Raw genomic sequence first — 13,927 nt, forward strand, 5'->3', positions numbered from 1 at the left:
AGTGACCCTGTCCCGGGGTATTGGTAATGGTGCCCCATGTGTACGGAGTGACCCTGTTTATTAATGAAAAAATAATAATTTACAGAGACTTTAAGGGTGAGTTATTCCTGAAGGTGACCTACACCCTGTCCCGGGCATTGGTAATGGTGCCCCATGTGTATGGAGTGACTCTGTCCCGGGACATTAGTAATGATGCCCCATGTGTACGGAGTGGCCCTGTCCCGGGGCATTGGTAATGGTGCCCCATGTGTACGGAGTGACTCTGTCCCAGGGTATTGGTAATGGTGCCCCATGTATACGGAGTGACCCTGTCCCGGGACATTGGTAATGGTGCCCCATGTATACGGAGTGACGCTGCCCCGGGACATTGGTAATGGTACCCCCATGTGTACGGAGTGACCCTGTTCCGGGGTATTGGTAATGGTGCCCCATGTGTACTGAGTGACCCTGTCCCGGGACATTGGTAATGGTGCCCCATGTGTACGGAGTGACCCTGTCCCAGGGTATTGGTAAGGGTGCCCCATGTGTATAGAGTGACCCTGTCCTGGGGTATTGGTAATGGTGCCCCATGTGTATAGAGTGACCCTGTCCTGTGGTATTGGTAATGGTGCCCCATGTGTATAGAGTGGCCGTCCCGGGGTATTGGTAATGGTGCCCCATGTGTACGGAGTGACCCTGTCCTAGGACATTGGTAATGGTGCCCCCATGTGTACGGAGTGACCCTGTCCCGGGGTATTGATAATGGTGCCCCATGTGTACGGATTGACCCTGTCCCGGGACATTGGTAATGGTATCCCATGTGTACGGAGTGACCCTTCCCCGGGACATTGGTAATGGTGCCCCATTTTTTTAATAAAGGAATTGTCAAAAACTGTCTATTGTGGTTTTTACTTTTTGAAACTTTTTTTGGTGAATGGGTACAGTACCCATTCACATGGGGGGGGGGCAGGATCTTGTTAAAGGGGGCTTCCAGATTCTGATAAGCCCCCCACCTGCAGGCCCCCAAAACCACCAGGCCAGAGTTGTGGGGATGAAGACCTTGTTCGCATCAACATGGGGACAAGGTGCTTTGGGGGAGACCCTTAAGCACCGTCCTCATGTTGGGGGGAAGCGGCCTGGTATGGTTCAAGAGGGGGGCTGCTCGCTCGTCCTTTCCTTTCCTGGTCTGCCAGGCTGCACGGATAATGGTCTGGTTGGATTTTGGGGGGGACGCCGCACCAATTTTTTTTTTATTTTGGCATGGAGTTCCCCTTAAAATCTATGCCAGACCCAATGGGCCCAGTATGAATTTTGTGTGACCGTGTATGCAAGCCAAGCTTGAGCGGAATTCCGTCGGAAAAAACATCCAACTTTTTTCCGACGAAAATTCAGCTTGTGTGTTCAGGGAATCAGTTTCACCTTCTAAGTTGGATTAGTGAAATAAATGAACTTTTGCACGATTTTGATTTTTTTCGAGTATCACCTGTATCACTGGCAACATTATGCACATTTATAAACCTTTACAGAACATTTTATTCAGTAGATTTCTACCAGCAAGATCCTGAGTATAAACATGGGTATTTTTATTAAGTCTGTGTGCGAGGGGCCCTTATGTGTTGGATGATGGGATTGGCAAAGCGGGGTGGTGGGCACTGACTGAGGGGGTAGTCAGGTCTAGGTGTAGCCCAACACAGCATGCTCCAATGTGTAATAACATATGACATTCCACTCATAGGACATACTGGCCCGGATTCAGAAACGAGATACGACAGCGTATATCTGAGTGCCGGCCATCGTATCTATGCGCCTGATTCAGAGAATCAGTTACGCATTGATTTCCCTAATATCTGACCGGCGTAAGTGTCTTACACCGTCGTATCTTAGGCTGCATATTTACGCTGGCCGCTAGGTGGCGCCTCTGTATAGTTACGTGATGAATATGCTAATTAGGTATTTACGCAGATTCAGAAACGTACGTCCGGCCGGCGCATTTTTTTACGTCGTTTACGTTAGGCTTTTTTTGGCGTAAAGTTACCCCTGCTATATGAGGCGTAGCTAATGTTAAGTATGGACGTCGTTCCCGCGTCGAGTTTTGAAAATTTTGCGTCGTTTGCGTAAATCGTTTGCGAATAGGGCTGTACGTAAGTTACGCTCACGTCTAAAGCAATGACGATTTGCGGCGTAATTTCGAGCATGCGCACTGGGATTTTTTCACGAACGCCGCATACGCCGTTCGTAAAATACGTGGGTTCACCATTCATTTACATAAAACACGCCCACATCATCCCCATTTGAATTAGGCGGGCTTACGCCGCACAACATACGTTACGCCACCGTAACTAAGGGCGCAAGTCCTTTCTGAATACGGAACTTGCGCCCTAAATTAGGGCGGCGTATTGTATCTGCGATACGTTACGCCCGCAGATAGATAGACGAATCTATCTGAATCCGGGGCCACAGTGAACCCCCTTGTCTATACATTGGGCAATACTCAGGGTGTGACTAGACCCTTAGCCATCCCTGGTATATGTGGTGCAGCTCTCCGTTCATCCCCTCAGATAAACAATGACGCTGTAATCTCTCCAGGAAAGGCAGAGCTGTACCCCAGTAATAAGTAGTCCCCTCCAATGACACAGAGGAGCAGAAAGCTGTGCACGTGATCCTGGGAAGAGCACTTCCCTCCCTGTGATGTCACAGAGTATAGAGGGAAGCAGAGAGGAGCACCTCTGGGGTGATGGGACTCATACAGACAGATGCTCTCCCCTCACACACACACACATGAATGGGCCAACCCTCCTCCTCCTCTTCCTGGAGCCCAGCATGAGCCGCCTGTGATCTAGTAGTGCCCGGATCACCGCTCTCCCCACCCCTAGCTCTCACACTCTCACAGGGATGGTGGTAGTCTCGGGACAGTTAGAAGACACAGGGACCCCGGATGATGCCATGTCGAGCTCTGATGCTGACGATGAGCTGATCGAGCCATCTACGCCCACCCCGAGCAACGCCACCTTCTCCCTGCACGGCAAGGTGCACCCGCTGCAGGTAGGTACAGTGCCCGCACTGAGAAGGCCGACAGCACCAACCTCTGCCAACCTGACCCCGCACTACACCAGCAGGGCGAGGGGACAGCGCTATTCTCCATTAGCTGACTGCCAAACCACGCCCCGTGTAAGGAGCCATTGGCTGGGCTAGAGGTATGCGTGTGGGGGATTGGTCGGGCTGGCTGTCTATCAACGCGACTGGTAGCGCTGAGTGCTGGAGGATGATGTGTACACAGCATGGAGAACCTGTAGCTGTACAATGTAACGGGAGGCAAAAGTCACTTGTCACTGCCAGCCATTAACATCGGAGGATATAGAAGGGTAGATCATAATTTGTTATTATTATTTACTTTATTTATTATTAGCATTGTTTATTATTTTATAAATACATGCACAAACTGTAGGCATACATCACAATAATAATGTGTGTGTGTGTGTATATATATAATTTATTTATTCTTGCACCCAAAAATAAAATATAGTAGTGATCTGATCTATATTATAGGCACCCAATCCTGTATAACAATAATAATTATTACATAATTATATATATATATATATATATATATATATATATATATATATATATATATATATATATATATATATATATATATATATAGATATATATAGATATATATAGATATATATATATATATAAAATGTATTCATACAGAAACATAATATAGTATTGATGTGATCTATAATATAGGCCCTACAAAGATCCTGTATAATAATAATATATTATATAATAAAAGGATATAATAATTATAATTTTAATAATATAATAAAAGGATCCACAATACAAAAACAAGAGAGAACGAGCAATAAAATGAATGGGGAATCCCACTGTGGCTGAAGCAATCCACAGAGCAGGGCCCTCTCTCGCCCCCGATAAAAGTGATCTCGTGGCGAATCAACCGCACAGACAATTCTCATAGATAGAAGAGATCCAAGCCATCAATATTATTATTATATATATTTTTTGCAATCAAAATATAGCATTGATCTGGTCTGTTATAATATATATGGTAATGTCCCTTTAAAGCGGAGTTCCACCTAAAAATGGAACTTCCGCTTAACCCACTCCTCGCCCCCTTACATGCCACATTTGGCATGTAATTTTTTGGGGGGGGGGGGGGTGGGGGCTTCAGGAGAAGGGGACTTCCTATCCCACTTCCTCCTTCCGCTGAGGGGCTGGAAAGGCGATTAGCTTAATCGCTTTTTCACAGCCCCTCCCTGTAGGCGAGCGCCTGTCCAATCGGATGGCGCCGCTTGCGCATGCGCACTGCCGCTCGCGCATGCGCAGTGGGTGCCTGGCCGTGAAGCTGAAAGCTGTCACTGCCGGGTGCCCACACTAAGAATGAAGAAGCCTGCCGGCGAGAGGGGGCGAGGAGCGGAGCCCCGGCCGGCGCGTCGCTGGAGCCGTGGAGCAGGTAAGTGTCTGTTTATTAAAAGCCAGCAGCTACACTTTTTGTAGCTGCTGACTTTTAATAAACTTAAAAAAAAAGGTGGAACACCCCTTTAACTCTTAAAGCTGAATTGCAGGTATGATCTAGCTTGGACCAATAAAATAACACATATGCTATACCCCTTGGACCCTATAAAAGTATAAAGTCCCAGTAGTAGTCACAACTACAGTGAACATTGCTGTCTTCTGGTTCCAGCGATGAGCGGCTGGCCGGCTGCCCTTCTGTTTAGTAACTGTTAAGCTATTCACAGGATGCCTAGCATTCCTCTTAATGCAGGGGTGTCAAACTCAATTTCATCATGGGCCACATCAGCATTATGATTGCCCTCAAAAGGGCCGGTTGTATCTGTAAGATTAGATGTCCAGAACATCCCTTCCCCTTTACATTAGATGTCAAGAGCCACCCCACCGTCAGAAGTTGAGTCCCCCACCCTCCCTTGAATCATAGTGCACCCCCTTTCCTTATGCTGCTGCTGGGAAGAAGCTGGATGCATTGCTTGAAAGCAGAAAGTAGGGGTCTGGAGTAGGACCAGAGGAGGGCTGGAGCTCTCCTGCAGCTGCAGGAGAGGTGCGAGGGCCACATGAAATGGCCTGGAGTGCCGGATTTGGCCTTCGGACCTTGTGTTTGACACCTGTGTCTTAATGACTACAAGATATTCTCTGATTGGACAAGCTGGAGATTGTGACAATACCACCCAATCTCCACCTCATCCTATCATTCTTTAAGTAAGTGACCCCCTTTGTTCACTATGCAGTAGGGCAGCTGCTTGACACTGGACTTTCCTATCTATTTTTTATCGTTTTTTTCTTCAATTAATCAAAAACGTTAAAAAACGCTGGTGAGCCAAATTTTTGAACGTTTATCGACATTTATCAGCGTTTACGAGCGTTTGGTGTTTTTTGTGGCCAGAAAAACGACTCCTGAACGTGATTTTAGGGCGTTTAGAAAACAGCCCATAAACTCCACTGCTGATAAACGTCCACATAGGATAACATGGCTTTTAAAAAAAAAGCCCAAACTCCAAAAAAACTTCCGTTTATGAGCTCCAGTGTGCATGGAGCCTAAATAAAGGGTTAACATCATAAATGGCACTATTTGTTTACATTGCATTTATTTTACAATATTGCACATGAGCATGGAGGTGTGCTAGCGTATTGTATCAGCTATGAGTCTAAACATAAATAATATGACAAGGTCAGAATACACTGTCTAAAAGTGCTGCCATGATTTAGGATGCCATAAACGTTCGTTCAAGGTGCCCTCCCAGCAAGCAGTTTAAATTACTCTTAGCGGTATGATCTTGCGATATTCTAAGCATATGGCATATTAAATATTTAAAATGATAAAATCGAAGCCAAAAGATTTGTGCGTTGTGATATTTTCCGCATCATAGATTTGATAATAGCTTCTTTTTTACTTTATTTTCTTAGATAATGTGAACACCTGTACTTTACTTTAATAAGACAGCAGTTTTGCCTTTTGTATTTTATTATTTTATTTTACAAATCTGTATATACAGCATCAGGTGATAGAGGTGCCCTTGCAAGACCGCGGAGGCTTGAAGGTGAAATCTCGAAATATTGCTGATATTGATATAGGCGGGGATGTGGTAAAAAAGGAGATAGAAGTGCTGTTGGAGATCTAAAAGGAAACCTAGAAATACAACAATTTTATATTACAAATCTTTTTTTTTTTGCTCAGTACATTTTTAGTGCAGTTTTCAAGATTAAGACATGTAGCCATGTTATAGCCAAAATCAATGGACAGATAGCAAAAACAGCACAAAATGAGTTGGGCTAGCCATAGACATGTGGATTTTTCTCATTCAACCTTATTGTCCGAATGACAGAAATTTATCGATTTCCCTGTCCACTGTATACAGCGTGAATGGAGGAATCAGCGTTGCTGGCTATTGTAATCAAACAGCCACAGTGCTCACGGACAGGGCCAATCCGCCCTATAGGCTCACTATGCAAGCCGCTTAGGGCCCCGCAAAGATGCAGAGGGCCCCCCAAATTACTAGAGGCCCCCGCCTGGTGAGAAGTCATTTTCGGCCCCTCGCTCTGCTTCTCAACTCGCTGGCTGCATGGGAGAAGAGGTAAGAAGTCAGCACCCCCCGCTTCTCATTTTAATGTAAGATGTCATTTCCGACAGCAGAACACCCCCTCCCCCCACTTTAATGTCGGCAGGCAGAACCCAACCCCCCCCCCCCGCTTCTTGTAATTTTGCTTAGGGCCCCAGGGAGGTCAGGATCGGCACTGCTCACGGATGTCTGAATATGACACATGGGAGTACCAATCCATACCCCCAATGTGAAGAGCTGGCTCATCCTAGTGGGATGCACAGATGTTCTGTGCAGCTGCATACAGGCAGCCTGTTTCAATCAATGACAAATGGGTGGCCCTGCATGGGTTTCAAAGAGCATCCCTGACTATATCTGTGCGGCTCTAATGCACTGATCAGATCTGTGTCTGTCTGGGCCACTTACAGCTTAACCACTTAAGGACCGGACCAATATGCTGCTACATGACCCAAGGGGTTTTTACAATTCAGCACTGCTTCGCTTTAACAGACAATTGCGCGGTCGTGCGACGTGGCTCTCAAACAAAATTGGCGTCCTTTTTTCCCCACAAATAGAGCTTTCTTTTGGTGGTATTTGATCACCTCTGCGGTTTTTATTTTTTGCGCTATAAACAAAAATAGAGCGACAATTTTGAAAAAAATGCAATATTTTTTACTTTTTGCTATAATAAATATCCCCCAAAAACATATATAACATTTTTTTTTCTCATTTTAGGCCGATACGTATTCTTCTACCTATTTTTGGTAAAAAAAATCGCAATAAGCGTTTATCGATTGGTTTTACTACTAATGGTGGCGATCAGCGATTTTTTTCGTGACTGCGACATTATGGCGGACATTTCGGACAATTTTGACACATTTTTGGGACCATTGTAATTTTCACAGCAAAAAATGCATTTAAATTGCATTGTTTATTGTGAAAATGACAGTTGCAGTTTGGGAGATAACCACAGGGGGCGCTGTAGGATTTAGTGTACACTTAGTGTGTGTTTACTACTGTAGGGGGGTGTGGCTGTAGGACTGACGTCATCGATCGAGTCTCCCTATAAAAGGGATGACTCGATCGACGCAGCGCCATAGTGAAGCACGGGGAAGCCCTGTTTACATACGGCTCTCCCCGTTCTTCAGCTCCGGGGAGCGATCGCGACGGAGCGGCTATAAATGAATTGCCGCGCCGTCGTCCCGGATCGCTCCCCGAGGGAATCCGACCGCCGCATGTAGCGGGGAGGGTCCCGATCGGACCCCAAAACCAACTCTAGGCAGGCACGTACAGGTACGTTGATGTGCCTGTCCGTGCCATTCTGCCGACGTATATCTACATGCGGCGGTCCGGAAGTGGTTAAAGTGGTCCTAAAGGCAGGCCATTTTTTACCCTAAAGGCCCGTACACACGATCGGATTTTCCGATGGGAATTGTGTGATGGCAGGATGTTGTCGGATAATCTGACCGTTTGTATGCTCCATCGGACAATTGTTGTTGGAATTTCCGACTACAAATGTGGGATAGCATGCTTTAAAATTTTCTGACAACAAATGTGTGATGTCAGATTGTCCGATCGGATGTACACAAGTCCGCCAGAAAAAAAATCCAAAGTACAAACACGCATGCTCTGAAGCAGTGCCAACCATAACACAACATTAGCAGAAGTTGCCAAAAGGGTGGTGCTAGTTTCTGTTTGTTAGCCAACAAAGTTTTGCCGTTTGTATGCAGAACAAGTTCACGGCCAACGTCCTTCAGACAAAATTTCACGGCTTTGTCCGATGGAAATCCAATCGTGTGTATGAGGCTTTTAGGCATTACCTTCAGGAAAAAAATGTCTTCTCTTCCCTCTCTCTACTCTCAGTATGCTACAATTGGGGTGTGGTTGAGCCATGCTGTCTGTGTCTATGGATGCACACAGTCGTTCTCGGGAGAGATTCCACCTGTCTGCCCCCCACAGCAAATGGTTGCTATGTGGGCAGACACAGACGAAAAGACAGAATCGCTGGTGGGAGACTCCAGAAGAGGAGGTTCAGGGCCACTCTGTGCAGTACCAGGTAAGTATTACATGTTTGTTGTTTTAGGAAAAAAAAGCTTTACAGACGCTTTAAATGTCCAGCAGGAATCCGATGAAATTTGAGCCATTTAAAGCGCTAGTTTTACTGTTCCTTTTTACAAAGTTGATTCACTTGTAGTAGTCATAAAGTCAGTGACTGGAGTCAGATCACAGAAAGAGTAATTTTGATTGGTTGATTTAGGTTACTCTATTTAACACTTTCCTTTGCTGCATGAGTCTGTCAAAAGAAACACACTGATTAGTCCAACTAAGGTAGACCTGAATTAAAAAAGGGAAAATTTGCTTTGTTATAGGAAACATCTTGAAATGTTCATTGTTCTTAAAGCGGAGTTCTGCCACAAAAAAAATAAAATCAAAATAAAAGTCAGCAGCTACAAATACTGCATTTTTAATATATAGACACTTACCTGTCCTGGGCACCCGAGATGTCGGCACCCGAAACTGATCTGTCCCTCGGCTCTCGGGGTGGAGGCACCTTTGTGGCTTCACTTCCTGGTTCCCTACTGTGCATGTGCGAGTCGCACTGTGCGATCTCACTGGTCCCTGCTGTCTTCTGGGACCTGTGTGTCTCCCAGAAGACAGCGGAGGGGGGGTGGAGTAGGCACTGGACGTGGTGTAGGTCGCTGTGGCGACCTATGCCCGGAAGTGGGAGCAAATACCTGGATTGCACAGGTATCTGCTCCCCCCTGAAAGGTGCCATGTGTAACACCTGAGGGGGGGAGGATTCAGAAAAGCGGAAGTTCTATTTTGGGGTGAAACTCCGCTTTAAGTAGTATCCTGAAAAATCCACTGTTTGTTTCTGAAATATAGTCAATGAGCCTTCTTTTAAAATTAGAATTACTTTGCTCCCAGGAAGGAGACTGAACAGTTATCTTGCTTATCAGTATTAGGGCAGAACTAAACCCTCCTATCATTTTCAGCCAAGGAAGCTTCCATCTTGGTCTCTGTTTGATCTTCAACTGCCATGGTGCTGCACATGTGATTAGTTATGACACCAAGCATTTGATAGTTTGACAGTTTGGTGAAGAGCACAACCAATGCTGGCACATGCTGAGAATGTAACTGTTTTTTTTAAATTGCTAAACTGATGGGTTTAGTTCCACTTTAGCCCAAGTTTACACAGTGGCGAACACAGACATCGCATGTGATTCGCACCCACACTGCGGTGGCGATCACATACGATATCTGTGCAATGCGAGTTCAGCCATACAGTTTGTATGTCTGAACTTGCATTGGATTTGCACAAAAAGGGTGCAAAGACTTTTTTTTTTCTCGCACTGGAATCAGATAGCATAGGTGTTCTCACCCATGCGATCCGATTTCTGTCTGAATTCACAGTTGGCACTGCGATCTGTGAACCGATCTGGGGGTGTCATTAACATTGTATTGACAACCGCAGCGGTTGCAAGAAGGCAATGTGAACTGCCCGCGGGAGAGATGGGATGCGGGAACCGGTGCATCTATATAGTATAAACCCAGGCTTAAAGCTAATCTCTGGGATAAAGCTCCCCCCCCCCCAAGCTGATTGCTGGAGTAAAACAAAAAAAATCCTACCTAAATCATTTTTCACTTACCTAAAATCACGGACACGGGACACTCCAGTCCTTGGCTTTCTCTTTTCATGTATTTACTTCCTGCTGAGTGGTTCTTTGGGTGTCCACATCACTTCCTGTGTGACGTTGATATTTCCTGTTGGCTGTCCATTAGGGTCTTCTCAGGATTTAGAAGAGTGATGTCATCTCAAGGGGATTGTCAGGGGTTGGCTTGCAAGGAACCATCTGCATGGTTGGATTAGCAGTCTACCCAGTGAGGGACCCAGACAGTGAACATAGATGAGTATAATTTTCTTCACCAAGTAAGAAAAAAAAAAAAAACCTGCATGATGTATTTAAAGGGGGGCGGCAGACAGGGTTTGGAGGAGGGGTCATAATTTTGCTGGAATCGGGCTTTAGTGCTTATACAGGTAGACGGTAGAGTCCCAAGACCACTAGACACAAATGCTTCATGCTGTAGTAGAACAATAGTGTAAATATGGAACACTCTTCTAGCTCATAAACATCTTTTAGTACAATGTAGGGGAGAGGGATATGTATGCTTGGGACACTCTAGTATCTCTGGCTCTCTAGCAATTTCTACATTATCTTATATACAATTTTATATACTTACCAGTGCCGATCCTGACCTCCCTGGGGCCCTAAGCAAAATGACATGGCACATTAAAGAAGCGGGGGGCGCTGACGACAGTGACATGTCACATTAAAGAAAGTTGAGAAGCGGGGGGAGGGGATGTTCTGCTGTCGGAAATTACATCTTACTATAAATTGAGAAGCGGGGGGTGCTGACTTCTTACCTCTTCTCCCATGCAGCCAGCGAGTTGAGAAGCGGGGTGAGGGGGCGAAAATGACTTCTCACCAGGTGGGGCCTCTAGTAATTTGGGGGGCCCTTCGCAGCTTGGCGGGGCCCTAAGCGCCTTGCATAGTGAGCCTATAGGGCGGATCGGCCCTGCTTACCACTATCTACTTTGGCGGATATTTTAGATCCACATATGAGTACTTCCATAACATTTTCCAGAACACAGAACATAGCATGTTAACCCAATATTTCAACACATAGAATATTACTGCTGTGGCCCTTTGTTCTATATGAAGGTTATTATGCTTGACTTGCTTCTGTGGTCACTCAGCGGTCATCAGTTTCCCGCCAATGCTACCAGATGCATATGTTCAGGATGTCCTGGAAGCTCTGCCTGCAGAATTCATTCCAGTGAAAACATAAAAAAATAATATTTCTGACTTCACAGGGGCAATGGTTACAGTGTGGATGAGATAGAGCTTTGCTATGTATTTTCTTTGTACTTGATCTGTATCTGTATCTAATATAAAAAAAGTTGAAGATTTGACTTGTAATAAATGCAGCTATATACGTACATTAGGTTTTTAAAAACGCTTTACTACACATAGCCCATAGATATTTCTAATTTCTTCGTTTTTTATGTCACAGAGTGCAGCTGGTTGCAAGTTTTCAATTCAAGTAAACTTGAAAGTAACTTTATTCTATTTTCTAGCTTGCGCTAAAGCCAAACTCCAGGAATAAGGGGAAAGGGTAACCTTCTGTTCTTCTTTTTCTTCTTTGTCATTGGATTGTCAGCACTCTTCTGGTGCTATTCCTGCTGTTTTAACATATTATAATGATAATAATAAAAAAAAAATGGTTCCAAAAAGACAAGGGGCTAGATTTAGAGAGAATTTACGCAGGCGTATCTATTGATACGCCGCGTAAATTCAAATCTGTGCCGGCGTATCTTCTTTCTGTATTCAGAAAGCAAGATACGCCAAAATTTGCCTACGATCCGACTGGCGTAAGTCACTTACGCCGTCGTATCTTAGTTGCATATTTATGCTGGCCGCTAGGTGGCGCTTCCGTCGCTTTCAGCGTAGAATATGCAAATGCGCTGGATACGCCGATTCAGAAACGTACGTGCGCCCGGCGGAATTTTTTTACGTTAGGCTTTTTCGGCGTAAGGTTGCTCCTGCTATTATGAGGCGTACGCAATGTTAAGTGGGAACGTCGTTCCCGCTTCGAATTTTGAAATTTTTAAGTCGTTCGCGAATAGGGCTTTGCGTAAATTACGTCCACGGCGAAAACATTGACGATTTGCGGCGGAATTTCGAGCATGCGCACTGGGATTCTTTCACGAACGGCGCATGCGTCGTTCGTTAAAGACGTCATGTACGTGGGGTCATGTTTTATTTACATAAAACACGCCCACCTCTTGCAAATTTGAATTTGGCGCGCTTACGCTGGCTGATTTACGCTACCCCGCCTCAACTTACGGAGCAAGTGCTTTGTGAATACTGCACTTGCCCGTCTAAGTTGTGGCGGCGTAGCGTAAATAACATACGCTACGCCCGCACAAACTTACGGCGGGCTATGTGAATCTAGCCCAATGTCTGCTCTTTCTATGGGAGTTACAACTGGCCAAGGTCCCATTTAGTAATGCCCTGATATGATAACTGAGATCCCGGAGGAAAAAAACGACTCTTCCCACTGCCTCCCAAACAGCTGGTGCTGGGTGCTGAGTGTCCACTCTTCATGCCCAAGTACTATCATGTAGGGTCATGTGAATGGCTCTTGGTGCTTTGTAAGCTGCAACAGACATGGTGATTTTTTGATCGCTAAAAAAACAGAAGTGGATCTGTCCCCTTCAATCTGATTGGATCAGAGGGCCCATAGAGTAGATTGGGCTGTGTCTGTGTCTGCTTTGCATATGCAGACTGGACACAGACCTGTCATCTGCCCACTCGACTCATTGTGGCCCACAACTGGTTACTAAGTCACTTAAGTGGCCCTCTGCCTTCAAAAGGTGGGGCACCCCGGCACTAGAGGAACAGAAAAAATAGAAAAGTTGAGGAATGACTAAAGCCTGGTACACACGGGCAGAAAATTGGTTGGTTCAGCAGAAACCTGCTGACTTTTGGTACGTGTGTACAGCTGTCCGTGTACTGTATATAGCTATCTGTTCTACAGAAGCCAGTCTGATCACCAGCTGATAACGGGCTTATTGAAAAACCAGCCTTCAGTCAGTGCTTGCAGCCAATGTGCATTTCGAGTTAATGGCACCACAATATGGGTTTTGGCGTATTTTTCACATGTTCCCAGAACATCATGGTGTGAATGGGGTCTTAATTGTAGTTTCAATGCTTTATCAAACTCACTAGAGCACTAAACTGTAGAGGGGGCAAGAGCAGCTGGCTCAGGCTCTCAGTGGTTCGCTGAGAGCCTGAGCCAGGTGCTGGTCCAGGGTTGTGGGCGCATTCCAACCATATTGTTGCAATCTTTCCCCAGGGAGGACCGGCTCTGTGACATCAGCCAACAGTGGGCTTCAGCCTGCTGTCTACTGAAAATAGGTCACAGGAGAACGGAACAAACTGTACTTCTGTGATTCACCGGGGGAAGTACAGCCAAACAAGCTTTGGCTGTACTTTTCTTTTAAGGAAAAAATAACCGTTGTTGTTACTGCTTAAAATGTGTTTGCTGGAGTTCAGTTTTGTTAGGCCGGCCATAAATAGTTCGAAATCCGACTGGTTCAGCAGGAACCTGCTGAGATTCGAACCGGTAATGGGTAGGCAGAATGTACTAAGTTGATCAATCGTTCACTTGGGTACAATCAGCCTGCCAGATTCTCTTGCGATTATCACTAGAGTCTACTATAGCCGCTAGCAATAATCACTATAAGATAATGTCCAATGTAATTGATAAATTCAGGACAGACAACACCCTGGTGCACTGGTTAGCCT

The 13,927-nt window shown here is 45.4% G+C and overlaps 1 protein-coding gene across 2 annotated transcripts in view; it reads left to right on the forward strand.

Moving 5' to 3' along the window:
- The first annotated feature begins 2,597 nt into the window (after positions 1 to 2,597).
- KCTD7 (potassium channel tetramerization domain containing 7) overlaps positions 2,598 to 13,927 on the forward strand; it is a 37,046-nt gene continuing 25,716 nt past the window's right edge. Inside the window, exon 1 of one of the 2 annotated variants that reach the window (XM_040336769.1) lies at positions 2,598 to 3,021. In XM_040336769.1, coding sequence (XP_040192703.1) covers positions 2,872 to 3,021 — 150 coding nt within the window. In that variant the 5' untranslated portion in view covers positions 2,598 to 2,871. The remainder of the gene's footprint in view (positions 3,022 to 13,927) is intronic. The other variant, XM_040336770.1, reaches the window with a different exon arrangement.

Source organism: Rana temporaria, chromosome 2 (genome assembly GCF_905171775.1).
Source record: "Rana temporaria chromosome 2, aRanTem1.1, whole genome shotgun sequence".
NCBI classification, from domain to species: Eukaryota; Metazoa; Chordata; class Amphibia; order Anura; family Ranidae; genus Rana; species Rana temporaria.